Source organism: Pogoniulus pusillus, chromosome 8, assembly GCF_015220805.1.
Source record: "Pogoniulus pusillus isolate bPogPus1 chromosome 8, bPogPus1.pri, whole genome shotgun sequence".
Taxonomy (NCBI): Eukaryota; Metazoa; Chordata; class Aves; order Piciformes; family Lybiidae; genus Pogoniulus; species Pogoniulus pusillus.
Window position 1 is genome coordinate 8,591,270 of NC_087271.1, and position 27,049 is coordinate 8,618,318.

At 39.9% G+C, this 27,049-nt stretch overlaps 1 protein-coding gene across 3 annotated transcripts in view; it reads left to right on the top strand.

Moving 5' to 3' along the window:
• Positions 1-27,049, top strand: part of DENND1B (DENN domain containing 1B) — a 186,023-nt gene that overhangs the window by 42,956 nt on the left and 116,018 nt on the right. For all 3 annotated transcript variants that reach the window (XM_064147138.1, XM_064147137.1, XM_064147140.1), the window contains exons 3-4: positions 3,554-3,597; positions 23,760-23,809. In XM_064147138.1, coding sequence (XP_064003208.1) covers positions 3,554-3,597; positions 23,760-23,809 — 94 coding nt within the window. The remainder of the gene's footprint in view (positions 1-3,553; positions 3,598-23,759; positions 23,810-27,049) is intronic.

A 27,049-nucleotide genomic window follows, 5' to 3' on the forward strand; every position in this document is an offset into this window, starting at 1 on the left:
GCGACAATGGTACAGGATCATCAAATAGGTGGTAGTGAGAGTGCAGTGGCATTGCTGATTTGCAGAGAAGTTTATGCATAAAACGTTTGTGGATATATGGCTTTAGATATTCAAACTCTAAGATTTTTTTTCTTAGTTTTTCTTTCAATTTTGCACATTTTCCAGTGATCTTTAGTTCTGTATGAAGTAGTACTAATGTACAAATTACATAACACTGAGTACTTGATATCTGTGATTGCTGCTCATTGAATGTATAAACAGTAATTGTTGATATATATATATATGTAGATACTAAATTGGAATTAAAAATAAGAGGTTCTTTACAGTACTGTCAGTGAGATGTTCAAAAAGCCATGTGTACATGATCATTACATAGTTGTGCTTGACTTAAATACGCACAAAATAGATGGAGAAACTAGTCTCTATTTTACTGTAGTTGTACTTATTTGCTCTCATTTTCCTGTCTGTCTCCGAACATTCTTGATGGTTTTGGGGAACTGATCTCATTGACTCATCTGCAAAATTCCAGGTGGTTGATTTGATCTTAATCAGTTCCTCATCTGGCTCAGCGTGTAGCTGTGGGAGAGCCTGCACCAGCAAGAGGGACAATGACACAGGATCATCAAATAGGTGGTAGTGAGAGTGCAGTGGCATTGCTGGTTTGCAGAGAGGTTTATACACGAAATGTTTGTGGACATATGGCTTTAGATATTCAAACTCTTTCTAAGATTTTTTTTCTCTTAGTTTTTCTTTTAATTTTGCACATTTTCCAGTGATTTTTAGTTATGTATGTAGTAGTAGTAATGTATGCATTACTTAACACTGACTATTTGATATCTGTGATTGCTGCTCATTGAATGTATGAACAGTCATTGTTGAGATATATATGATACTAAATAGGAATAAAAATAAGAGATCCTTTACAGTATAGTCACTGAGATGTTAAAAATTCCGTGTGTACATGATCATTACACAGTTGTGTTTGACTTAAATACATACAAAATAGATGGAGAAATTAGTCTCTATTTTACAGTAACTGTTCTTATTTGCTCTCATTTTCCTGTTTCCAAACATTCTTGCTCCCCATAGTATGTGGAGGAAGATTCCTTGTGTGAAATACATAAATTTCTGTAAATAATTTTCTAGTTATGTATGTTGTACCAGTAATGTATTAATTACTTAACATTGAGTACTTGATATCTGTGATTGCTGCTCACTGAATTTATAAACAGTCATTGTTGATATTTTTTATATATATATATATATGTGTATATATTTGATACTAAATTGGAATAAAAATAAGACATCCTTTACAGTATGTGCTGGGGTTTGAGCAGAACTGAATAGTCTGAGAAGTGAAAAGTACAGGCAGAGTAACGTTAGGTCACTTTGTTAAGAGGCACAGCTGCAGGGAAGCAGCCTTGGGTGGAAGCTGAGAAAGTAGCTGCTGTCTGTAAGCTGAGCTGTGCAAGGGGGCCTTGAAGGGGGGCAGGCTGGTCAGCCCTGGGGACAAGTGAAATTGTTGTGGCTAGCGAGGCCTATCAGAGCTACATACGTATGTGCCCAATCTACGATATAAGTATCACGCTTAGCTTCAATAAACAGATTGACCTTCTATGTATCTTACTGGTATAAGATTGTGTCTTTCTGGTCTCCCACACAGCCTTTGAGCAACCCAGCAAGTATAGTCACTGAGATGTTCACAATTCCATGTGTACATGATCATTACACAGTTGTGTTTGACTTAAATATGTACAAAATAGATGGAGAAATTAGTCTCTATTTTAAAGTAACTCTACTTATTTGCTCTCATTTTCCTGTCTGTCTCCAAACATTGTATATGGAGGAAGATTCCTCGTGTGAAGTACAGACATTTTTGTAAATAATAGCTGCAGAACCCTCCCCAGATGTTCTTAGGAGCAAAGTCATGCTTGTCCGAAATCATGAGTCAAATGTTCATGTTTTTATTTAAACTCTCAATTAGATTTGAATTAGATGAAAAATAGGTCTACAGTTAGGTAGAGTTGGTTGGCCAGTTGAATTTTGCAAGGTGTTTGAAATGTATGTTCCAGTGTTAGATTTGCTGTCTGTCCTGGGGTGGTGGAGCAGTGCTGGCTTCAGACTCCAGGTCCTTGTGAGCAGGCCAGTGACAAATGCAGGCACAGCAGCTGTGTGTTGAACAGTAGGATCTAAGATTAGCAGATCTCAGTGAAAATACCATCAATGGCTTCAGTTGGCAGCAGCAAACATGCTTGGGAGGGTGAAGAAGAGTAAAACCCTCTGTTCTTTGCCAAAAATGGAGAGCTCTCCTAGTGTAAAGCTTATCAATATGAAGGGAGTTTCAGATGTCTCAGACAGTGTTAGTGTTGGAGGCTGAAGTGGCAATCCAAATACACTTTCCACATCTTGGCTTCTCAGAAGACAGGAACTCCAGCAGCTCCTGGGGTAGCCAAGAAGTTGCAGTTACCAGGCAGTACCCCCTGGCACTTACAGGTTGTTTTCTTCATTCCTTTTCCTTCCTCCTGCATCCAGGAGGAGCTGTTGTTGGCCATGCACTCAGCATCGGGAGTCAACCGGACACTGACTAGGACATGGGTGGAAATTGGAGAGCTCTTCCACTAGTCTGGGCTTTGGCACCAACCATGGCCTGCCCGACAAGTGGATGAGTAGTTTCACTTTCAGCACATGGACAAATGCTGCTGCTGCTGTAAAACTTCATGGGTGTTGGTGACAGTTTCACAGTAGCACTTTGAGAAGATTTTGTATCACAGGAGATGAAAAGCTTTGAGAGGCTGAAGATCTTAATCTGTTCTTTTATTGAGAAGTTATGGTTCAGGTCACTGCCTTAGATGCCTTCAAAATAATGTTAATTGTAGACTAATAGATAGATAATTTTGGTAATTAACAGTTTATAACAGGTTAATGTAAACTTCTGTGTTAGATAGTATTGTCCTGCTCTGGCAGGGGGGTTGGAGTCAATGATCTCTTTGGGTCCCTTCCAACCCCTAACATCCTATGATCCTATGATATTATTGAAATGCTGATTTTCAATGTCTCTGAGCAGCAAATCAGTTCTAAACTCTTCCTTGAGGCTAGTGGTTACATTTCTACTAGATTTTAAATCACAAATGCTACTTTCTTATACCTCATAGAGATCTTTCCCCACCCTCCTCTTATAGTTTTATATTCTTATTTTTTTTCATTGGATAGAAAGAGGTTTTCTATCACTTCACTTTTTACTTAAATTAAAATGTGAAAATTGAGCAGATGCTGAAAAGATGAAGTACTCAAAGGTTAAAAAGAGAGATTTGAATATAAAAATAGTTCAGTGTATTATACCCTGCTGTTGTGTAAAACAATAAACATACTACAGTTTCATAAATATGAAATAAGTCTTTTTAATAATCCAGTATCTTTCTGAGTTTTTAGCTACATTTTTGCACTTGCCTCAAAGCTTGATGCCAAGCTGACCTTCTCTTTAATATTAATGTACTCTGACTGTAATACTCTGTTCCTTTGCCTCTGATTAATGCTGTCTGTCAATTATTTACAGATCCGGTGGTACTGTGGAAGTTCCCAGAGGACTTTGGAGACCAGGTTGGAAACATGAGATTGAACTTTTTTTTTAATGTTAGAATAATAATAAAAAAGCTCTCCTATTCAGCTGTGGAGAGGCAGATGCTAATGATAGCAGGGAGGATGTCTTCACCCAACTGGTGGCTTGGTGATTAGAATGCCTTTGTGACAGGAATATGCAATAGCAGTTGTAGAGCACTGTGTATCATGCTAATTCTCTGTATCACCTTACTTTCTATAAGCTATTTGTCTTGGAAGTGCTGAGTTTTTATCTGTGGTAGGATTGAAAATGTGGAAAATTTATCAATGAAACTTGGTCAAATGTTGATGTTATAAATTCTCTTAACAACCCCCCCACAAGCTGCACATGTATGGCCTTTTCATGTCAGAACCTGTGTGTCCCATTCTTTTAATCCTTTATGACAAAAACCTTTTTAGAGATACCTTAGTTATTTGCTTGTTAAAAAAAAAAATTCTCAGACCTTTACAAGAGACAATGATTTAAACTTACTGAGTTTTGACAGCATGAAAATCCTGGCTTCTTGTGGTAACTATCCTCAATGAAGTTTGTACACACAGGATTGATGGATTATTTCACTGTTGTAGTGATAGCAAAGCTATTAATTAGTGTGTTAGGGTTGGGTTTCTTTCTTCCCCCTGGACTTTTTTATTAACAATGGAATGTAATAAAATGGAATGTAATGAAATTTTATTGTTTGACACCTTTTAGGCAAGTTTCTTCCACAGAAATATTTTCATAAACACAAATAGAGAAACCCACAAACTAGAACAAAATCTCTGAATCACTGTCTCTCTTTGCTCTTCTTTTCAGACTCATACTGAGTCATAGAATCATAGAATCAAGCAGGTTGGAAGAGACCTCCAAGGTCATCCAGGCCAACCTAGCACCCAGTCCTAGCCACCCATCTAAACCATGGCACTAAGTGCCTCATCCAGTCTTTGCTTGAACACCTCCAGGGATGGTGACTCCACCACCTCCCTGGGCAGCCCATTCCAATGCCAATCACTCTCTCTGGCAAGAACTTCCTCCTAACATCCAGCCTAAATTTCCCCCAGCACAACTTGAGGCTGTGTCCCCTTGTTCTGTTGCTGGGAGAGGAGACCAATCCCCACCTAGCTACAGCCTCCCTTCAGGTAGTTGTAGACAGCAATGAGGTCACCCCTGAGCCTCCTTCTCTCCAGGCTAAACACCCCCAGCTCCCTCAGCCTCTCCTCACAGGGTTTGTGTTCCAGGCCCCTCACCAGCTTTGTTGCCCTTCTCTGGACACGTTCCAGCACCTCACCATCTCTCTTGAGTTGAGGAGCCCAGAACTGGACATAGCACTCAAGGTGTGGCCTGACCAGTGCTGAGTACAGGGGAAGAATAACCTCCCTTGTCCTACTGGCCACACTGTTCCTGAGCCAGGCCAGGATGCCACTGGCTCTCCTGGCCACCTGGGCACACTGCTGGCTCATGTTCAGCTACTATCTCCCAGCACCCCCAGGTCCCTTTCTTCCTGGCTGCTCTCCAGCCACTCTGCCCCCAGCCTGTAGCACTGCTTGGGGTTGTTGTGGCCAAAGTGCAGAACCCTGCACTTGGCCTTGTTAAACATATCTCTTCACTGGCAATATCACCACAGTGGATGATCTGGAAATATTTTTGGCGAGTAGATCTTGATAAATTGTTTAAATATTTATGTATTTTTTAAAAATCAATAATACAGCATTCTGTAAAGACAGCTATAGTGTGATTCATGTTGAAAGGAATAAATCTACAAACATAGAAGGTAGGATGTCTGGTTGGGGTATAGCATGAGTCAGAAACACGTGCAGCTTGTAAGGTAGTGATAAATGGTTCATGAGTGAAGTATGCTATTAAGTTTTCTTAGCTAGACACCCAGCAAGTTTTGGTGATTTTCCTGGCTGCAGAAGGATAATTTTCCTTGTCATTGAAATTCTTTTCTTCTGGTTTGTTTTGTTCTTTTTATTTTCGGTAAGAAAGACTTGACCTTAAAAAAAGAGAGAGGGAAATAAAGAAGAAATTATGTATGGAGAAAAATGGGAGCTTATTCAGTAAGTAGAAGGTTATTCAGAGAACAGCTGTTGTAGAGAAGTGACTAGATGAGGAAGCCCACTGAAGACTGGAGTGGAATCATACAACTATGCAATCGACATACCTGATCTATAAAAACCAGGGTCCTTAGGCAGCTCTCTGCCTTTGGACTCTCAGCAACCTCTGCCTGCACATTGTGTTTCATCAGTGTAGGGAATCTCCTGTTTCAGGTAAATGGCCATGTTCCTGGAAAACAACATGTTTTAATCCCCATCCTTGCAAAGGAAATTTTCTAGTTAAGCCACTGGATTTCAAGGGAACATGTAACAGCTTCTCCAGCAACCCCCTGAGCCAAACAGTCCGGTGAAAGCAGCAGAAGCCTTCTGTATGCATGTGTGTGTTTGTGCTAGTTTGAAGCAGGCTAGAATGTTTTGGTGAGAAGAACTAGATTACAGGCTGTAAAAGGAAAACAGTGATGCTATCTACTTCACTCACAGTCTTGCTGAGAAATATAGGAACAAGAAATAAAAACATTAGATAACCACTCTTGCTGGGGCTGCTGGCTGAGCTGCATCTCTCTAACCTCACCCTCCACTTTAGGGTAACCCACTTTGCTTCTTAACCTCTGGCTGAACCTCCATTCTTCCTTGGGACTGGGGTAAGGTTGAGAGGGGCAGGGGGAAGGTGAAGGGGTTGTTGAGAGCCCCTCCTGGGGACTCAGATTTCTGGGAGGGCTGCTGTGTTTCTGTATTACCTTTTACCTTTTCTATTTCTGTCTATAACTGTATATACTGTAAATATCTGATTGTATATTGTGCTAGCTGTAAATATAAGCTTCATTCATATTTTCAGAGCCAGCTGAGTCTAGCCTGGGTGATTTCTAAAGTGTGGGGGGGGCGGGGAACACCCAAACCATCAGAGTGTTTGTGTGGGACTGGAGAACTGAATATCTACCGATAATTTTTCAAAATGAGATCTCACTGTAACTGTCAAGGCTAATTTCAATTAAACTTTGTGAGGAAAGCATTAAATATATATATATATAAAAATATAAATACATATAGAGACTAAGGGGAAAAAACCCAAAGAATATTCTGCATCCCATTTTGCAGTCATTTCTATTTAAAATGTAAAACGTGTGAGTTAGTTTTTGGATGTATCCCAAAGAATCATCTTTCCTAAAAATCTAAGGGCTGTCTGTTTGCACAGAGATGTGATAACAGCGGGCAAAATATTTTCCCATCTTCCTGAATTTTTTCTACAGTTTATCATGTCACCTCTTTGTTGCTTTCATAATGCAAAGAAAACTTGTCTAAGCCATTTTGAAATATTCCTCCTCTTTCTTACATTTGTCCTCTCAGTATGCCTGAACTTTGCAATGCTTACTCATCCCTAATCCTCTCTCTTATTCTCGTGGCCTGCCATTTGCTTTATGCTGGGTGGTATTCTTCTTTTGGTCTTTTCTTTTTCTCTTTTTCCCCTGAAATGTCAACTTTTGAAAATCTTGTTTTGTGAAATACCCCATCTGTTTTGGATGAGATGTTGAAACTACAGATGATCAGGAAAAAGAAAAGATGAGGGATTTGTCATCATCACTTCCTCACATGCAGCTCATTAAGTAAAGGAAATATTAAAGTTGATACCACAAAAGAATTGTCAATTTTCCCTATCTGCCAAGGCTGCAGGGAAACTGTTGCTTTTCTATCTGGTAATTCTTCAGATGCCAGAATAAGAAGAGAAAAACACAGAATGGGAAAAGAAAAAAGCCATATTGCTTCAAATCAGTGGATGAAAAATATTTTTCTTTGTTACTTTGCCAGGAGTATTTCAGAAAGGTGATTTTGGTTTTGAGTGTTTTAAAATGGTTATTGTTTGTTTGTTTGTTTGTTTTTGATGGGAGTAAGTTACTTTATAGTTGGGATGGTTTGGGTGTTACCCACCCCCACTCTTATGAAATCACCCAGACTAGACTCAGCTGAGCTGGAAATTAAGGAATGAAGCTTTATATTTACAGCTTAGCACAATATACAAGCAGATATTTACAGTATATACAGCTATAGACAGAAATATACAAGTTAAAAAGGTAATGCAGAAACACAACAGCCCTCCCAGGAACCAGAGTCCCCAGGAGGGGCACCCAACCACCCTTCCACCTCCCTTCCACCCCCCTACCTTATCCCAGACTTTGCCTTATGTTCAAGGTGGGCTTGGAAAATTGGCCAGGGGGGTTAAGAAGCAGACAGATTAGTTACACAGACAGCAGGTTAGGGAGAGAAGGGAAGCAGCCAAAGCCAGAGAGTGACTTTGTTATCTGTGTTTGTGTTCTTGTTTTTATATATCTCAGCAAGCCTATGAGTGAAGTAAACATCACCATTGTTTCCTTTTCACATCCTATAATCTAATTCTTCTCACCAAAATATTCTAGCTAGCTTCAAACTAGCACAATAGTGACTCTTAAAACTATGAATTACACAATGAATTTGTGCTGTGGAGAATTCTAATTGCCAAGAACCACACTTCCATGTTAAAGAAAATCTCTATTTAAAAATGTCCCTAAAGCTGAAAGAACTAATCTGTTTGAGACAGCAGAGTGGCAATTTACCACTGTACTGCTATTAATGTTATAAACATGACAATACTGAAAAAGTTCTGAGTAATCTGAGCACTGAAGAAAATCTCTGAACGTTTCTGATTTGGGCATATGTAGCTCTTCTGTGATTATCCTCACAAGCTCACATTTGGATGAGGAATTGTTAGTGGCCATTTAATGGTGGTTTGTTTTTTTTTGGTTGCTGTTTGGTTTTTTTTTTTTTTTTTTTTTAGTTTAAATATGTTTTAGTTTGGAGGGGAGGAGGCTGAGGGCTGACCTCATTCATGTTTATAAATATGTAAAGGGTGAATGCCAAGAGGATGGAGCTAGGTTCTGCTTGGTGATGCCAAATGACAGGAGAAGGGCCAATGCATGGGAGTTGAGGCATAGGAGGTTCCATGGAAACATGAGGAAAAGTTTTTTCACTGTGAGAGTGAGGAAATACTGGAAGAGGCTGCCCAAGGGGGTTGTAGAGTCTTCTTCTCTGGAGATATTCAAGACCCACCTGGTGTGATCTGGTATAGGTGATCCTGCTGTGGCAGGGGTGTTGGACTGGATGAGCTTTCCAGGTCCCTTCCAGCATGTAACAATTTGTGATTCTGTCTGCAGGCTCTGTCTTGTAGTATGTTCAAAATTCCCCTTGTGCTCAGGGAAGTTTTTATGGTAGAAGGTGCATGGTTTTAATCTTGAAATTCCTGTTATTGTTATTCAGTCTGTTTAGACTGCAGTTTAACTTCAGCCTTGCAAATTTGTTTTCAAACAAAGTCTATACAAAGAAAAAAAATGCTCTGGTAGCTGAAAAAAAAAACCAAACACCACAGAAGTAAGGGTTTTTGAAAATAAATTGTTTTTCAAGTGCTTTAGAGAAGCAACTCAAATAAAAATCATCACCTTTGGTTCCAAAATAAAATGCTTTATAACTGTTGAGAAAGAAAATTTGTGTCTCTGCAGAAATTGATGTCACCCAGCAGAACCTCCATTCTGATGCTGGCAGTAGAGTCAAGGCCAAAGACCTACTGGTGTCAGATGTGTCCAGGTGCCTCCAGTATGCCTCTATTCATAGCTGTTCTGGAAATAAAAACACTCAAGCTCCCAGTAATTTCACTGGGTTGAAACATTCCTGGGAAAAGGAGTGGTGTTGGCACAAGGAAGGCAGAGATCACAGTGCCGATGGCACCGGCAGGTGTTAGCACCTCTGCTAGAGGCAGTGCTGCTTCCTGTGTTGACTTAACCTTTGAAGCAGGTGAAGTCCAACATTTCTTACCAAGTTAGTAATTGCTGCTATTTTGGATGCTATTAGCTGTATAAGAATTCAGTTACTTTTAAATCTGACTGCTTATTGGCCCAAAGTCATTTCCATCTGCAGTAAGCTCCAGAGAATACATTGTATAGAAACAAACCAGTCAATTGAATAGTTCTTATTCTTATCCCTTCTAATCAGTTACTAATTTCTTTCTTTAGGCTGCCACTTCTCTGTTGGTGAAAAACATCTCTCCAGAAAGATGATACAGATAGCTTATATGGCAGGAGGTGGTCTTACCAGGAGCCACATTAGTAATATGACAAGGGGTTGATGACTGAAGGTGTAGGTTATGAATTGAGACTCTGCATTAGATTATTAGTTGTGTTGCAGGTTCCATCCTATCTTCTCTTGCTCTCTGCTTTCTAAGGCAAGCAGGGACTTGATTGGAGTCAGTGCTCAGTGTCTTGCAGGTTGGAATATTTAATTGCATGTATCGTGGCAGCAATTATGTAAATGAAAGAGGTTAATTTATTTTTTTAAGGCTTTAAATAATAGCACAAGTTTTATTAATAAAAACTATCTCAAGAAGTAAGGTCAAGCCTGTTGTCTGGGTCAAAACAATGGGTGGAAGCCAGTTGTGATGATTTTGTGTTTCTCTGTACTCTCCTAAGAGCAGCAGGAACCCAGGAGGTACGAGACTGTTTACATTCTTTTCAAGGCTGCAGGCGTGCTGTTAGGGGATGCATCTCACTGGCTTGCTGCACTTGATGGCTTTGTTCTCTTATTCTGATGAGGCATTACATACATGTTTCAAATGTTTATGCTAAGTAAGTAGGTGTTTGCTTTGGTGTTTTTTCTCAGTAAACCTTAAAAAGGGTTTTGGAATTACTTTTGCTGTGTAAGTTTGATTAGTATTTTGGGTACATTGATAAGAGAAAGGATGAATCAATGAGATAACTGATTTCAGAAATGGTTTTGTCTCAGTTTTAGACATCATTCAGTTTAAGGACATCTTGAGTCTTGAGTCCTTGTGTAGCTTTGAGGAAAACAAATAACCCAGCTGAGATGATGGCAACTTTGTGCATCATGAGTAAGGTTTTCCTGTGATTTCCTTACACTTAGTGTTTGAAATACATACTGGTTTTATTGAAGAGTACTCTGTGTGTAAGGCAGCAATGCTTTCTGTCTATGCAAATCACAGATGAGAAATGATCAGCAAGAAAACATTCAGAGGTGTTATTTGCAGTTTCTGCATTATGTGAAGAGAAAAGATGTGTCCACTTGTGCTAGTTTGAAGCTAGCTAGAATGTTTTGGTGAAAAGAATTAGATTACAGGCTGTGAAAAGGAAACAGTGGTCATGTCTACTTCACTCAGAGGCTTGCTGAGATGTGTAAGAAGAACAACACAAACATAGATAACACAGATGCTGTCTGGGCTTTGGGCTGCATCTCTCTCTCTCTAACCTAACCTGCCGTCTGTGTGACTAATCCAGCTGCTTCCTAACCCCCCTGTCTGACCCTCAAAACTACCTTAAACATAAGGCAAGATCTGGGGTAAGGTAGAGGAGTGGGAGGAAGGTGAAAGGGCAGTTGAGAGCCCCTCCTGGGGACTCAGGTTTCTGGGAGGGCTGTTGTGTTTCTGTATTACCTTTTAACTAGCATATTTCTGCATGTAGCTGTATATATCGTAAATATCTGCTTGTATATTGTGCTAAGCTGTAAATACAAAGCTTCATTCTTATTTCCAGCTCAGCTGAGACTAGTCTGGGTGATTTTCTTAAGTGGCGGGGGGTGGGGGTGTGGGTGACATTCAAACCATCACACCACTCCTGATAAATATTTTGTGAAATAGCTGCCTCCCTCCACCTTCTGGGTACACCCAGGGTCACTCAGACCCTTGCATCATTTAAAATGTAAATTCCAATATGTATTCCCCTCAATTATATATATATATATATATTTTAAAGCTCATCCCAACAATGTCAGAATAAATACATGAGACTTTAAAAAAAAATAACCCCCCAGTACTGAGAACTTGGAATTTTCTTGCAATTTTGAGGCCAGGTGGCACCATTAAGCATGCTTGTTTTCAGGATTGTGGCAGTTTTGGTTTGTGGAGCTTTTAAGTTAAAAATGTTGAACTTGATCAGCATATGGTACTGGCTAGCCTCATCTCTACCAGCTCTTTTGTTATCTTGTTATTGTTATAGGTCTTAATGACAGTTGTAAGCCACAGTTCTGGATGCAGGGGTTAGTCCACCCTGGGGAGGAGAGAGAGAAACAGCAGTGTGGATTATGGAAATATGAATTGATCTAAAAGCAGCTCTCTTGTAGCAGAATGGGACTCAAAGAAAGACTGGAGAGAAGCTGGTGAAAAGACGATGGAATATGATGTGAAAATGATCATTTGAATGCTTTCCTTTTCATTCCCAGCTGCTGTGTTCTGGTGAAAAGACATGCATTTGTATATCTTAAGGCCGGGTGAAAAAGGGCCAGATGAATGGCATTACTTGTTAGATATGTTTTCATTTGGAGTCAAATAAATTATGTGCATTTTAATAGACTGTATGCATATGTTAGCCTTTTTTTTAATCATACAGCTGTGATATTGGGGGACTGCATTTTATAGGAATATTCTTCCCTCTGTTTGCTCAAATATCCCAGTATTAATATCTGACCATCCTTCAGCTATCGTAAGTAACTGTTAGCGATTTGGCTTACTCCTGCAGCCCTCAGCCATGTGCCAAACCAAAGGAGAAGAAAATTAACTGCTGGCTGAAACAGTGATGACAATCATTTGGAATGTCTTCCAGAAAGACTGCCAGATTGTCATGTGTGATGTTGTTGTTGATTGACCTCAGCTGCCCTCAGAATATTCCAGTCTCATGTCACCTAATTCCTTATTCTGTGCTACCTTATGCTTTCTCATCTACTCGCTTAGTACCCTCCATCTACTTAAGGCTTCAATATGTTGCTTCTGTTGTACTTCACTGTTGCTCTTGTGTATCATAGAATGAACCAGGGTGGAAGAGACCTCCAAGTTCATCAAGCTTACTGCTGCTTTTTGAGCAACATCCTAACTAGCTTAGCCACTTTGTATGTTTGTTAGTGGCTGTAGCATTCCTGAACTCTGCATTTGGTTCTTGGCTCTTGCTCTGCTTTTTTTTCTCAATGATGGTATTCTGCAGAACTGGGAGAGCATTTGAGGCACATTGGTTCACTGTTACTGCTACAGGTATTTGAAGTACCACTTCAAATAATTTGTTTTCATTCTGTGAATAACATAAGTTTATTTTACATCTTACTTAATTTAGGAAGTGGCCTGGGATCAAATGCCAGAATCCAAGTATGATGAAATCAAAGCCTAATAGGAGGTGTCCCTTCCCATGCCAGGGTGGGTGGAACTAAGTGATCTTTAAGGTCCTTTCCAACCCATAGCATTCTATGAAACTCGTCCCACACAGAATTAGTTTCGTTACCCTTTGCGACGTAATGTGGTTTCTCAACTTCATCTTCTGCTGGCACAGCCACACAAACCATCGTGCTTCCTGATAGGAATGCATGTTTAGAGCTGGACAAGCCCAGTCAAGGGTTTAGCTCTTGGACTGTCTTGCCTTTGTCTGCATAAGTCACTCTCTGCTACAGCTGGTTTCTGTTGATGTTGTGTCCAAGCTGTCCATTAACTTACGTGACACTCCGTTTATTAACTGTTTTAAAGTTTATAAGTTGCCAGCAAGGTCAGGATTGGCTGTGACCTATGCTGTAATCTTATGAAAGAGGTGACAGAAAACTGACTCTGGAAGAGCATTGCATGGTGTTGCAAGAGACAGTTTTACTCCTTAGCCGGGGCGGGCCAGTTCTTACCATGTAACCAATCTGCAGGGCTGGTGCTGACCTTTCTGGTGCATCAGTGCTGGGGATTTACTGGACAGACCAATTGTTCAGCAGGAGCTTTTTACACAAGGAACAACATCCTGCTATTTACAGATACCTTCTGCTTCAGGACTCATCTTGTGAGTAGCTAATGCAGTGTTTCTTATTTATGCCTGGGGTTTAGTTCAGGAAAAGCAGAAGTTTTGTGTGTTGCACTCAGTCTGCTGTTCCAAATTTGACTGTGGTGCTCATGATACTTGCTTGCTTCTAAAATTTCTTTGGGCAAAGGAGTAATGCTTAGAAAACTATGGGAAGTGTAAAGTGGTATTTCAGACAAGTTGGAAATGTTAGCTATGCTTTCCTTCTTTTTAACCTGTTGGCTTGCAAAAAACCCCATATTTTATGGGAAAAGCTCAAACTTTTCCACAATGACGCTACAAGGAGACTTGAAAGGACTTCTCTAGTTGTCAAAAATGTTTTCTGGTTGTACATCCCAAAGTCTGGCAACTTCTGATCACCTGTATTGAAAAGACAATGTTGTGCTATGTGTGCATAGAAAACATTATGTAATCTGTGAAGCTAGTTTCTCCCTTCTGCCTCAAAACTAATCTCACTCCTTTTTTTATTGCTGACCTTTCATTCTTGTTGGTCTTCTGTCTTGGCTACCTCTATTGAAATTGTTATTGTTGTTGGTTGGTTGGGTTGGTTTCATTTGTCTGAATTTTTGTTTGTTGGGGTTTTTTTTGTTTGTTTTGCTTGTTTCTTTCAAGATTAGGGCTGTGTGTGTTTTGAAGTCTCTATTGAAATGCTGGAATTTATGGGGTAAAAAATTATTTGGAATATGTTTGGTACAGAATGTGCTTGGAGTTGAAATCGGTCTGCATCGTATCATCAAGAACAGAGTTTATCATGCTTGAAACTTTATGACTTTTTCATTCTGTTTCATATTTCAAATTCATCTATTTATTATTTGCAGTGTACTTTTGTCATTAATGTTCCTTTAAAAAAGTATTTCCATGATGATATGAGAAGAATATCTTGTAATCAGAAGCCTTTTCACCTGAGTGTCAGCTGTGTTCTACTTGTGCTATGCCTTGTTACTGCTTCACAGAGATCTCTAAAACTGCAAACTCCACTTTAAAGCAATATACCGAGTAGGTAGAGTTAGAAATGTGGTAAATGTGCTCATTTCTGACCTGAGCTATTAGAGTATTCCAATGTGGAGGGAAAACACTAACAGGCAGAAAAAAATGAGAGCCAATTTTCTGATGTGCTTTAATGTATGCTGGTTATTTTTTCACTACTGGAGAATCAGCATCTGAACAGGATGTGCAGGAAGTTCTCAGTGTTGCTGCCAGAGATGCATCTTAATTTGGTGTTGTAAGCAAGGGTAAATCTTAGGATGTCTTGAGTGAGACAAATACTGCTGCCCTCTTAGCTATGCAGGGTGACATGGACATAGCTGGCTTTTGAAAATGATGTCTCCTGTTCCCCTAGTTTAAGACAATTTCTCTGTTGAATTTCCATATATTGTTAGAGGTGCTGTGATGGAAAAGTGTATGTTAAGAAAAGTCACTTCTCTGTTGCATGATGATAGAAAGTTCTGTATCATACTCTGGTCTTTGTTTTGGTTTGGTTTTGTAGGAAATTTAATGAACTTAGGGTAGTAATGTATTTAAGGTAGTAAATACTACCTTAGAAGTTAAATATTGCCCACATGGTAATCCCAAGAGTGGGGATGGAAGTTCTGTGTCATACTATGGTCTTTGGTTTGGTTTTGTTTTGTAGGAAATGTAATGAACTTAGGGTAGTAATGAACTTAAGGTAGTAAATACTACCTTAGAAGTTAAATATTACCCACATGGTAATCCCAAGAGTGGAGATGGAAGTTCTGTGTCATACTCTGGTCTTCGGTTTGGTTTTGTTTTGTAGGAAATTTAATGAACTTAGGGTAGTAATGAACTTAAGGTAGTAAATACTACCTTAAAAGTTAAATATTGCCCACATGGTAATCCCAAGAGTGGAGATGGAAGAGCTTATTTCCTATTTTCCCCAGCTGCCTTGTATTCCTTATGGAATAATGGTCTCCCTGACATGGATCAGGGAAGTAAGAGGAAACTCCAAATAATAGAAGCTTGCTAGGGCTGGGTGGCAAAGTATTACTGATCTTGGTTTTGTTGCTCTTGCCAGTAATAGATAATGTTTCAATGTACATTTATCCTAATGGGAACTTTCTTTGGGAAGAAGTACAGCACATTGTCAAATATAAGGTTTTTATTATTAGTTCCAGGCAAGTTGAAGGTTTTGTAAGCAAGTAAATCAACCTGTGCTGAGCCTCATGTTCTAACTGTTCTGCTCTTTGTAACTAAGCTTGTTATTTTGAAGTGATCTGTGCGCTAATGCTGGACACAGCTGTGGCTGAAATATGTTTTAGCTTTAACTGGTTAATTGATGAGATTCAGGAACAGTTAGACAAATAGGGATTCAAACATTTTATAACTTAGTACCTAACAATTTTTAAACTTACTGCATGGTTGTTCAGGAAGCCTTCTTTTTCAGTCTTGCAGGATGGTAAAGTTAACAATGCCTTTGGAAGTACTTGGGTTTCTGTTCTTGTCTCCTCATAAGGTGCCTTTGAAAGATGCTCTCAAAGCAGTAAACTCTTATGCATACTGCCTGGGATGCTAGCCTTAGTCTGCTGTACAGGGCAAGAGCAACCTGTAGCATGCTGAAGTGTACTGCATCCTGGTCATGCCACTCACCTAGTCATTAATTCTCTTTAATTCTCTGTGTTTTCTTGACTTGAAGGAAGCTTTGAGATATCCCAAAGTGAAAATGCATAAAGTTAACTATTGCTTATGCTTCTTTGCAGTGTACAAAGTGAGAATCATTGATAAGTCTGGAAAACTTTTTTGTTTCAAATCATTCAGAAGGGTTAGAGAAAGCTGTTCCTAGTGTTGCAGAGAGCTTGTTAGGATCACATTGTTGCACACTATATTCGCTGAGGGAGCTGGGGTTGTTTAGCTTGGAGAAGAGGAGGCTCAGGGGTAACCTCATTGCTGTCTACAACTACCTGAAGGGAGGCTGTAGCCAGGTGGGGGTTGGTCTCTTCTCACAGGCAACCAGCAACGGAACAAGGGGACACAGTCTCAAGTTGTGCTGGGGGAAGTATAGGCTGGATGTTAGGAGGAAGTTGTTGGCAGAGAGAGTGATTGGCATTGGAATGGGCTGCCCAAGGAGGTGGTGGAGTTGCCATCCCTGGAGATGTTCAAGAAAAGCCTGGCTGAGGCACTTAGTGCCATGGTCTAGTTGACTGGCTAGGGCTGGGTGCTAGGTTGGACTGAATGATCTTGGAGGTCTCTTCCAACCTGGTTGATTGTATGATTTCCAGCATAACCTTGAACTCCAGAAAATCCTGGGTGCACTTTTCAAATAAAGTATGGAAATGATAGCTACTTTAGTTAAAACTAGAGATTTCTGATTGAAAAAAAAAAAGAGGTTCAAAAATTGTGATAAGAAAAAGCCAGGTAATTTAATGGTTCATTCTTGCAACAATAAAGTTGCATGCACTTTGACCACAAAAACCCCCAGCAGCCCTACAGGCTGGGGGAGGAGTGGCTGGAGAGCTGCCTGGTGGAAAAGGACCTGGGGGTGTTGGTGGACAGCTGGCTGAACATGAGCCAGCAGTGTGCCCAGGTGGCCAAGAAGGCCAACAGCATCTTGGCCTATATCAGAATTGGTGTGACCAGCAGGAGTAGGGAGGTGATCATGCCCCTGTACTTGGCACTCATGGGACCACACCTCGAGTGCTGTGTCCAGTTTTGGTCACCACAGTATAGGAGGGACATTGAGGTGCTGGAGCAGGTGCACAGAAGGATGACAAGGCTGGGGAGAGGTCTGGCAAACATGACCTATGAGGAATGGCTGAGGGAACTGGGGCTGTTTAGTCTGGAGAAGAGGAGGCTGAGAGGGGACCATATTGCCCTCTACAACTACCTAAAAGGAGGTTGTAGTGAGGCTGGAGCTGGTCTCTTCTCCTGAATTACTAATGATAGGACAAGAGGAAATGGGCTCAAGTTGCATCAGGGGAGGTTTAGGTTGGATGTTGGGAGGAAGTTCTTTCCTGAGTGGGTGGTCAGGCACTGGAACAGGCTGCCCAGGGAGGTGGTGGAGTCGCCATGCCTGGAGGTGTTTCAAAGGAGAGTGGATGTGGTGCTTGAGGCTATGGTCTAGTGATGAAGGATGCTGGGATGAAGGTTGGACTGGATGATCCTGGTGGACCTTTCCACCCATAGTGATTAGATGTCATGCTGAGGAATTTGGTTTAGTCAAGGACTTGTCAGTGTGAAACTAATGGTTGGACTCAATGATCTTGAAGGTCTTTTCCAATCTAAGAAATTCTGTGAAAGTTTTGTAACCTTAAGGTACATACCCATTATTTATTTATTTATTTGTTAAGAGAGCTTTGCATCTCTACCCTAAACCATTTGCTTTTAAATGCTGCATTCTTTGCTCTAAGTGTTCAGAAAGCAACTGAGAAATTAGTTATTTTTCTTTTTTTACCTCTCTACAGAGCTGCCAAATAACCATTGAACGATGCCCTTTTCAAGAGAGGCACATAGAGGTTAAAATCTGTTATGGAGGCCTGATAATGACTTCTGTACTTTAGACCTTTGGGTTTCTATGAATGTAATCTAAGATTCAGATTTTTTTTAGTATTCAGATCATTTGGGCCTTTCTTTTTTGCAGCTATAATTTTCTAATAAGATTTTAAGCAGAGGTAAGAGCAAAGTCTTTGAACTATAACTACTGCTGCTGACTTCACATGAGTCCCTGCTGTGGATGTGCACGGCTTCAGAGGAAGAAAAGGAAAAGTCAGTGGCAAGGACAGGGCTTGCCTTTTCATCGGCTCTTTTATGTGGCAGCATTAGAATTTCACCTTCACTGAGCCATAATCATGAAGGGCTCAACGCTGCAAGATGCTAAGCTGCCTGGCTTTGATTTAAAAATGAACCTAAATCTGTGCTTAACTTTAAGCATTTAAATATTCCCGCTGAAGTTACTGGTTTGAGTCAGAAATACCTCTCAGGACAGTCAGATCTTAAGTAAATGTCTTGTTTGTATGTTTGTGCTGGTCCTGGGTGACTGATAATTATGACAAGGAATGGTGAAACAGAGTCCCCCCCTGAGGAAAGGGCAGAGAGCAAATTGGAGTAATAGTGGAGAGGACCTTGGAGTTGGAGATGTGAGTAGGGAAAATTGGTAAGAGCCACCCAAAGAGACCTACAGTCAGGTGGTTCAGGACATCAAAAAAGAGGTTAGTAGGGAGAGGAAATTCTAGCAGGAGGAAAAGAGTTTTGAAGGACAATTACTAAGATAGAATGGCAAGTAGTTTTTGTCAGCAAGGGTTAAAAACAGGAGACTGTCTAGTAAAGCAGATAGACTGTGAAAAAGAAATTGCCCTTTTGGTGAAAAGGGGCAGGGGAAAAGGACTTCACAAAAATAAATTAGAGAAATAAGACAAACACAAAAACTAGAAAAATATTCTTCCTGAGAAAAAGAACAGTTAAAGAATTAAGCACAATGGAGGAAAAAGAAGGCGAAAGTATTTGGTAGCTAAGCAGATGAGCTCCTCCAATCTGTATTTTGTTGGCTGATTTCCACCTCAAAACAGAACAACGAGATGAGGATAGATAGATAGTTATTTGGGTGCTGGTTTGTGTGAATGATTTTTGGTACTTCTCTGGGTATCCTCATGTGTCTCTGGATGCTTCTCCAGAGACACACACGTTCCTTATGAAATGAACACTCCTGCTGAGAGTTTTTGATAGAAGCAGCTCCTGCAACTTCATCGAGCTGTAGCAAGATCTCATTGTGTCTTCTCCAAGTGGGAAAAAAGAAACAAGTGTCCTTCCAAATCACTGTGCTCTACAATGTATACCCAACAGCCAGGAAGGCTTCATATGTTTTCATCACCTGGGGTTATAATAATAGTAAAAACATCCTGTATTTTCTAGTTAGTCAGGAATGTGGTGTGTATCACAGTATCACCAAGGTTGGAAGCGACCTCATAGATCATCAAGTCCAACCTGTTACCACAGAGCTCAAGGCTAGACCATGGCACCAAGTGCCACATCCAATCCTGCCTTGAACAGCTGCAGGGACGGCGACTCCACCATCTCCCCGGGCAGCCCATTCCATAGAATTCATAGAATCAACCAGGTTGGAAGAGACCTCCAAGATCATCCAGTCCAACTTAGCACCCAGCCCTATCCAGTCAACTAGACCATGGCACTAAGTGCCTCATCCAGTCTTTTCTTGAAGACCTCCAGGGACGGTGCCTCCACCACCTCCCTGGGCAGCCCATTCCAATGGGAAATCACTCTCTCTGTGAAGAACTTCCTCCTAACATCCAGCCTGTACCTACCCTGGCACAACTTGAGACTGTGTCCCCTTGTTCTGTTGCTGCTTGCTTGGGAGAAGAGGCCACCCCCCACCTGGCTACAATGTCCCTTCAGTAATGTCACTTAAAGGTAATATTGTGAGTTCTCAGGAGGTTTTCTCTGGAAAGCTGATGTGTGTGAGTTCAGAAGCGTCTTTGACCACCTTTTACATTGCTTTAAAAGTGTTGGTACATAAGTATCCAAAAAGATAAGGAATGCTAAAGAATTATAACCTTTTAGATATCTATACTCATCTCAATGTAGAGCCTGTGGTCATGATGAGGCCAGGATGGAGCTGTACAACTGATGAAAGAGAATTAATTAACTGCTGGATCATAAGCCCGGGAGAGTGTAGGTTTCTGCTCCTGTGCTGTAGGCATAAAGGAAATAGTTTCTTAAATACCATTTTCATTTTTGTTTCAGCTTTTTGCAAGAGAAGCAACATGATATTAATTTTATTATTTTATTTATTAGTACCTTTATTTATTAATTTTATTATTTTCTTCTTTATCTTGAAGCTGATAAAAGGAATGAGGTAGATACCCTTTAACTTAGCAATTAGACCCCATCAGGTGTGCAACTGTAAACATTTATTTGGTGCTTGAAAGCAAAGAAACAATCTTTTACTGGCTTTTCTTTTTTTAAAGCATCATTACCATATCTCCCTTGTATATAATTTCTTTGCTTTGACACAGTGCCCATTAATGAAGATATTTATGACCATTAACAAAGATATTTATGACCTTTCCTCTTCAGAAATAAACACGTACTAAAAGCTTGTGAAGCTATGAAAATAAGACACAATAAATATGTTATGTTTTTTTTTTCTGAGAGTGTGTGGACTCAAGAGGAGATCCTGGCTGAGTTATGGATACTTGGAAATGATGACCTATTAGGAAATGGAGCTCAAATCTCAAATTTTATTCAATAAAGAGATTACTGAAAGTATCAGGAGCAACTGTACACGAATAGTGAGGTGGTGAGTGTGTGTATGTAAAGTCATTTGCATTTTAAATGTGTCTGGGAGCATCTTGGGGGCATCTTGTTTTCTTCCATTTTAAAAATCTGAATAGCACCTGTAATTAAGGGAGAAAACTGAGCTCTGGAAGCTAGGTAGGACTTCTATCTATTGATCTGTGTAAGCCCAGCTTACGCTGTCAGGGGAGAAGCAGTCAACTGCTGAGCTGCTTTGTCACTGACATAAGCTGAGAGAGGCTTCTTAGGGTTTTTTTTTCAGTCTATACTGTTTATACACCAGTCTATAGACCTGCTGGCTGGTTGAATTTTAAAGAGTGCGGAGGTTTAAAGACTTGTCCCCTGAGGGATGCTCCTGCCAGTTGGGAAGCGAGCTGAGGCTGCTCTGCAGAAGTCTTGTGTGTGCGTGTGCTGGCTGGGGGGGGCACGGAGCCGAGCTGGGGAGATGCTGTCCTGCAGCTCGCTCTGGAAAATGCTGCAAAACATACCCATAATTTTCAGGTTGTTTAGTCAAAATATTGAGCTAATACCTTTGGTTTTTTTTTTTTTGTTTTTGTTTTCTTTTTCTTGTGTGATAATTTATGCTGAGAGAATACAATGGGGAACATAAATGAATACATTTCCATACCCAATTCCGAGACAGCGCTAAGCTCACCAGGCAGTAATTAAAATCCTCAGCAGCAAGGAGAAAATGACTTCCTGGAAATGGGAGAGTAGGTGCAGATCTGGAAAGGGAATTTAAGTGGAGTATAAAATACTATTTGTTTGGAAAGGGACAAGCAAGCTTTGTGATATGGAAGTGAGAGACTATTTGGGAATGTTTAGGAAATTTCTGAGTTAAAAGTGTTAATTATCCTGTTGTTCTTGCCTTTTTTACTTTGAGTTTATTATTACTACAAGCAGCATTGTGTGTCCTTGTTTCTTGCTCACAGATTTACCTGCCCTGTTTGTGCTCTGCTCCCCAGCCCTTTGCAGTGGCCACTCACAGCAGTTGAGATGGTGCTAGAGCAATTTCTTTTGGAGAATATTGTATTTGCTGCCATTGTTCATCATTAAGTTAATATCTTTTGCCAAAACACAGTGTGTGGCTTTCATACCCTTCTTCATCTGTGCTGATAAAGTGAACGTTCCAAAGGTTTCTTAAACTTCCATGTGTAACTTAGACCTTATTGTGGCCTTTCAGTATCTGAAGGTAGCCTGCAAAAAAGGTGGGGAAGGACTTTACAGCACATCAGGGAGTGACAGGACTAGGGGGAATGGAGCAAACCTGGAGGTGGGTAGGTTCAGGCTGGATGTGAGGAGGAAGTTCTTTACCATGAGAGTGGTGAGAGCCTGGAATGGGTTGCCCAGGGAGGTGGTTGAGGCCCTGTCTCAGGAGGTGCTTAAGGCCAGGCTGGATGGGCCATGGCAGGGGGGTTGCAAGTAGATGATCCTTGTGGTCCCTTCCAACCCTGACTGATTCTATGATTCTATGATTTTAGAAAAGTTGATTTTTTTTTTTCAGTTTGTACTCTATGGTACACATCATAAATATATATATCTCCCTCTCTGGAGACATTCAAGACCCACCTGGATGTGTTCCTGCTTGATTTGCACTAGGTGATCCTGCTCTGCCAGTGGGGTTGGAGTAGGTGATCTTTTGAGATCCCTTCCACGCCCTAGCATTGTGTGGTTCTGTGATAAACCTTTAGAGTGCCGACAGTATCATAGGCATGTTGTACTTAGAGGCATCTTTCTCTTAACTATTCATCCCTTTCTGATTAACTTGCTTGGGTTCTACACTATCCACTGAGCCAGGGAGATGTTTTAAGTAAACAATCGTTGTGTGTAGGCATTTAAATCCATGATTTCCCCTAATGGGAGTTGACTGCTGGAGATGCAGCAAACAGCGAGTTTGGGCTGGAAAGTGCTAACGTCTTAGGCTGTGTTCTTAAACACCCGTGTGCAGCTCCAGAAATTTGCACTCAATAGGCATCTTTCTGACAAGACACACACACACCTTGTGAGATAAATTGTGCATACAGCAGGATATGTCTGTCTGCTACAAAAAGGGAATGCCCTTGCTTTGACCAACTACATTGATGTTGACTGTCCCCTAAGCTGAAGTATTTCACAAAGGGTTTGTTTTCTCAGTAGGGAGCAAGGAAAACCTGTTTTTTGGGGGTCTTTTGAAGTCGTTGTTTAATATTTGCTCCTAACTAACCTAGTAGGATTCTTTTTTTTTTCCTCTAAAGAAGAATGTTGACCATTTTGAGAGCATTTTTATATTTTAATTAACACATTTTATTTGCCACTAAACAGCTTCTTAAATAAAATGCTGCAAGAAAGAGTGACATTATCCTTTTGTATTATGGTATGAAAGAAACCTGGTGGATTTCTCCCCCCCCCCCCCTCCCCTTTCCTTTATTAATAACAAATCTTGCTTGTGAAACCTAAAGGGTTAATCATATAAATTTCTCCTCTGGACCAGCAGACGATTTCCATCACTTTCAGCATTTGACTATGGAACATGTATAGAGTTGTTATACCTCTCTGTAATTCATTCTGCTGCCAACTTCATTCCCTTTTCTCTGCCTGCATTTTAATTGAAACAACATTTGTATTTTTGAGCCAGGATCTGTCAGAAGTCCCTGTGGCTGGTCTGTGGTACAAGTAGCAGCAGACGTGGCTTACCCATATGGTGTGGTGCTTCTTGTAAAATCCATATGGCCTTGTTGAAGGGAATCCCAGCGGGGATGTGAAGGGTGTTAATACCCTTCAGGCCAGGCCTTTCCCTCCTGGGGCTTCTGTGGCATTGTCTTTGCAATCTGCCAAAGCACAAACTTAATTCCTTTTTAATAATCAATTATTTCAGTCCAGGAACGTGTGCTGTATTTTTTGCAATCATATGTTCCTTCAACTTATTTGTTACCCATGTTTTAAGAGGTTTGGGTTTTTTTTTTTTTTTAGAAGTGAGCTTTTCAATACTTGCTCAAAATTCCTAACTTTATTTCTTGTTATTTCCAGGAAGTGCTGAGCAGTGTTCCAAAGTTCTGCTTTCCTTTTGACGTCGAAAGGTATGTGCCACAGTTATCAATTCACAGCAAATTAAATTTAGTGCAATTGCAAGGAAAGATTTAAGGAAAAAGAAAACACATTGTGCATCTTGCAGATGAGAAGAGCATCTTCTTTGTTGTTCAAATAAGTATGAAATCACTGGTAGGAAATTACTGCTGCAAAATGCAACCTTTACAGAATTTTTAAGGATATCTGTTTCAAGACAGAGCTGGCTCCTGGCTCCCGGTTTTGTCCATTATAATTGTCAACACCATCTGTGTTAATACAAGGATGTAACATAGTTACCTTCAAACGGCAAGCTTCAGAAGGAAATGTTCTGTGCACCAGGATACCCACAGAACAGTACTGAAAACCTTCCTTGAGTTCAAAGAAATTAAGACTTTAATTGCAGAGAGTTAACCGAATACGCAATTGATTTTTCTCAGAGATAAATCAAGATCATTATTTATAATTAATTAGCCCTTACCTTTCTGGTATCAGTTATAGTGTGGCTTGCATTTAATGCTGTCAGTCATTTAAATTGTTCATATACTTTTTTTATTAATTTATTTAGGCTTGTCAAAGTGATTAATGGTAATAAATTTAATAGATTATACTCACTCAATTTGGAAAAGTCGTATTGTCCACATCAGCAAAGATTGAGTTGGAAGCTTAATTTGCATAATTAATGAAAGACACACCCAAGTAGTGTGTTTCAGAACAGCATTGACATTAGTTGTAGATGGAGACTCAAAGATGAGAAACATCTGTTGGACATGAGAAGCAGCTATCAGTGGAGTAAAAGATATGTAGAGCAAAGAAATGAGGCTTTGCAGAGAGACACACTGGCAAAGTAAGGATCTTCATAAATGCATCTACTGTGAAGTAAACTAGGTTCATTTGGTCTCTTATAGTTGAATTTAATTAAGTTGTTTGGGTTTTGAACTGGTTAAGCTCACTGTGCTTTAAGCTGTTTTGATAACTCAACTAATACGGTTGTCAGTGCAGACTTTATAGCATTGAAGTCTTTAATGTGCTTAAGATACGTACAGAATTCTGTTTAAAATTGGTAATGAAGATGAATAATGGAAATAAAATTGGAGGATAACAGAAAAAGGTGAGGTTCTGTTGCTGCCATCCAGTGGCAAGAAGATAATCAGTGGCAGCAAATAATTATTTTCAAATAACCTATCTTTCATTAACTATTTCTGTTACAGGCAGTGGCTTGTGTGAGGTGGATAAACTCAATCAATAAACTGTTTGCATACATGAATTTATAGCATATTTAGGTGTGCATTTTAGCTGAGTATTTGAAGGAGGAAAAAAAAAAAAGGGGAACAAGCAAAAAGAGGATGTTTGTTCTTTATCTCTTGTTGCCTTCCTGTGCCCTCCTGCTAAGTCATGCTTTTTTGACTCTTGGCCTCGCATTCAGCTGTAAAGCAGTACTCTTAAAGGTGCAAAATTTCTACAATTGCATAAAAATTGGCAATTGGATAGAAGAAATGGAGGTTTTTGGAAGCTGAAGTAAACTGATGAAGGGAACAAAAGTGACGTGTTTAATCTGGCCTGCTGACTGCTCAGGACAGTACTGTGGTGTCTTTAAAATTAACCAGCACATTTGCAGCTTCTTGTGTGGCTAGGAGGTGAGCTTTAGGGGGTTTTGTGGGAGACTGAAATGGAATGTGGGATCATGAGAGAATAAAAGAGGAGAGATGTAGCCGTCATGGGGAAAAGGACAGAGAAAATGGAAGCTCTTTGAGGAAAGCAGGTGACTGTTTACTGGCAAGCTGTTTGTGTGAACAACTTAGGGGGGGTTTGTGGGAGACTGAAATGGAATGTGGGATCATGAGAGGAGAGACATAGCCATCGTGAGGAGAAGGATAGAGAAACTGGAAGCTCTTTGAGGAAAGCAGGTGACTGTTTACTGGCAAGCTATTTGTGTGAACAATTTATGTCTGTGTGGTGTATTTGCCACTGACTACCCAGTTGAAGCTTTTTCTGTAGTGTAGACACACATGAATTCTTTTTAGACACTACCAGTTGTATCCTGCTTCCCCGGTTTTATTTTTTGCTTTGAACTCTGGACTGATAAAGAACAGGATTGAGGAGAATGCTGCTGTAGCTCCTTCGTACATGACTTTTTGGAATGGACATTTAAGATCATAGAATTAACCAGATTGGAAGAGACATGACAAGCATTTTAGTTTTTTTCTTTCCCTAACCATAAATGTGGTTTTTTTACTTGTCTGGTGAATATATATCTATAGCTAAAATTATTGTTGTATATCTATAGCTATTTTGTATAGCTATGTGGTATATCTATAGCTATATTGTTGTATATCTATAGCTAAAATTATTGCTTGTCTTGATAGAGCTAATGCTCTCAAGCATTTTACAGGCAGTTTGGATAATAACTTCTGTACAGAAAGCTTAGACTGAAGTGAAACACAAAGTATCTGTTTTATTACTAGGGTGTATTGTAGCTTAGAGGGCATACCCGTACTATGTGTACAAAGCACTTCAAGCAATATTTGATCCTAGTAAGAACTAGAAATTAGCAATGCAGAGGAAATAACTTCCACTGATGTTGCTGATCAAGATATCTAGAAGAGAAAATCTGGCTTTGTTCCATAGATGACCTCTGGATTCCTACCGTAGAGTAAGTTGGAGGGAGTGGAGTGTCTTTTCTGTTCAGCTCATTAAAGTAGGAAAACTATATTCTTCAGATTATGGAAATAGGAAGTTAAAGCAGCATGGTAAGATCATTGTCATTTATTTTCTTCCTGCTTGCCTGTATTAATTAGTGGATGAGTGGAAAAGGGAATGAAATGAGAACATGCATTTGATTTTTATTTACTGTGCTACTGTGATTGTAGACAGAGGTCTAGACTCAGTGCCCACTGTTCTGTGCTGCTTACATCATCTCATCAGACATACTCACTTTGTCTTTCATGCAGATGTTATATATGTACGTATGCCACTTGTTCTAATCACCTAAAGTACTGTGAATGGTGAATAAAAATCTAGAGGTGACTCCCATGAACTTTAATTTAAAGTCATACCAAACCAGGCACAATGGTGTACTTTTTTGATCATGACTTAGACTTTGAGTTCTATATATAATTTTTTATTGAAAGCAAGCACATAATTTCACTACTGCTGTTTATGGCTTGCATTTTATTTTGGAAGACTGAAGAAATTAATTGCATCATACAAATTCTTGAGCATTTGCTCCAAGAACCTGTCTTTTTTTTTTTTTC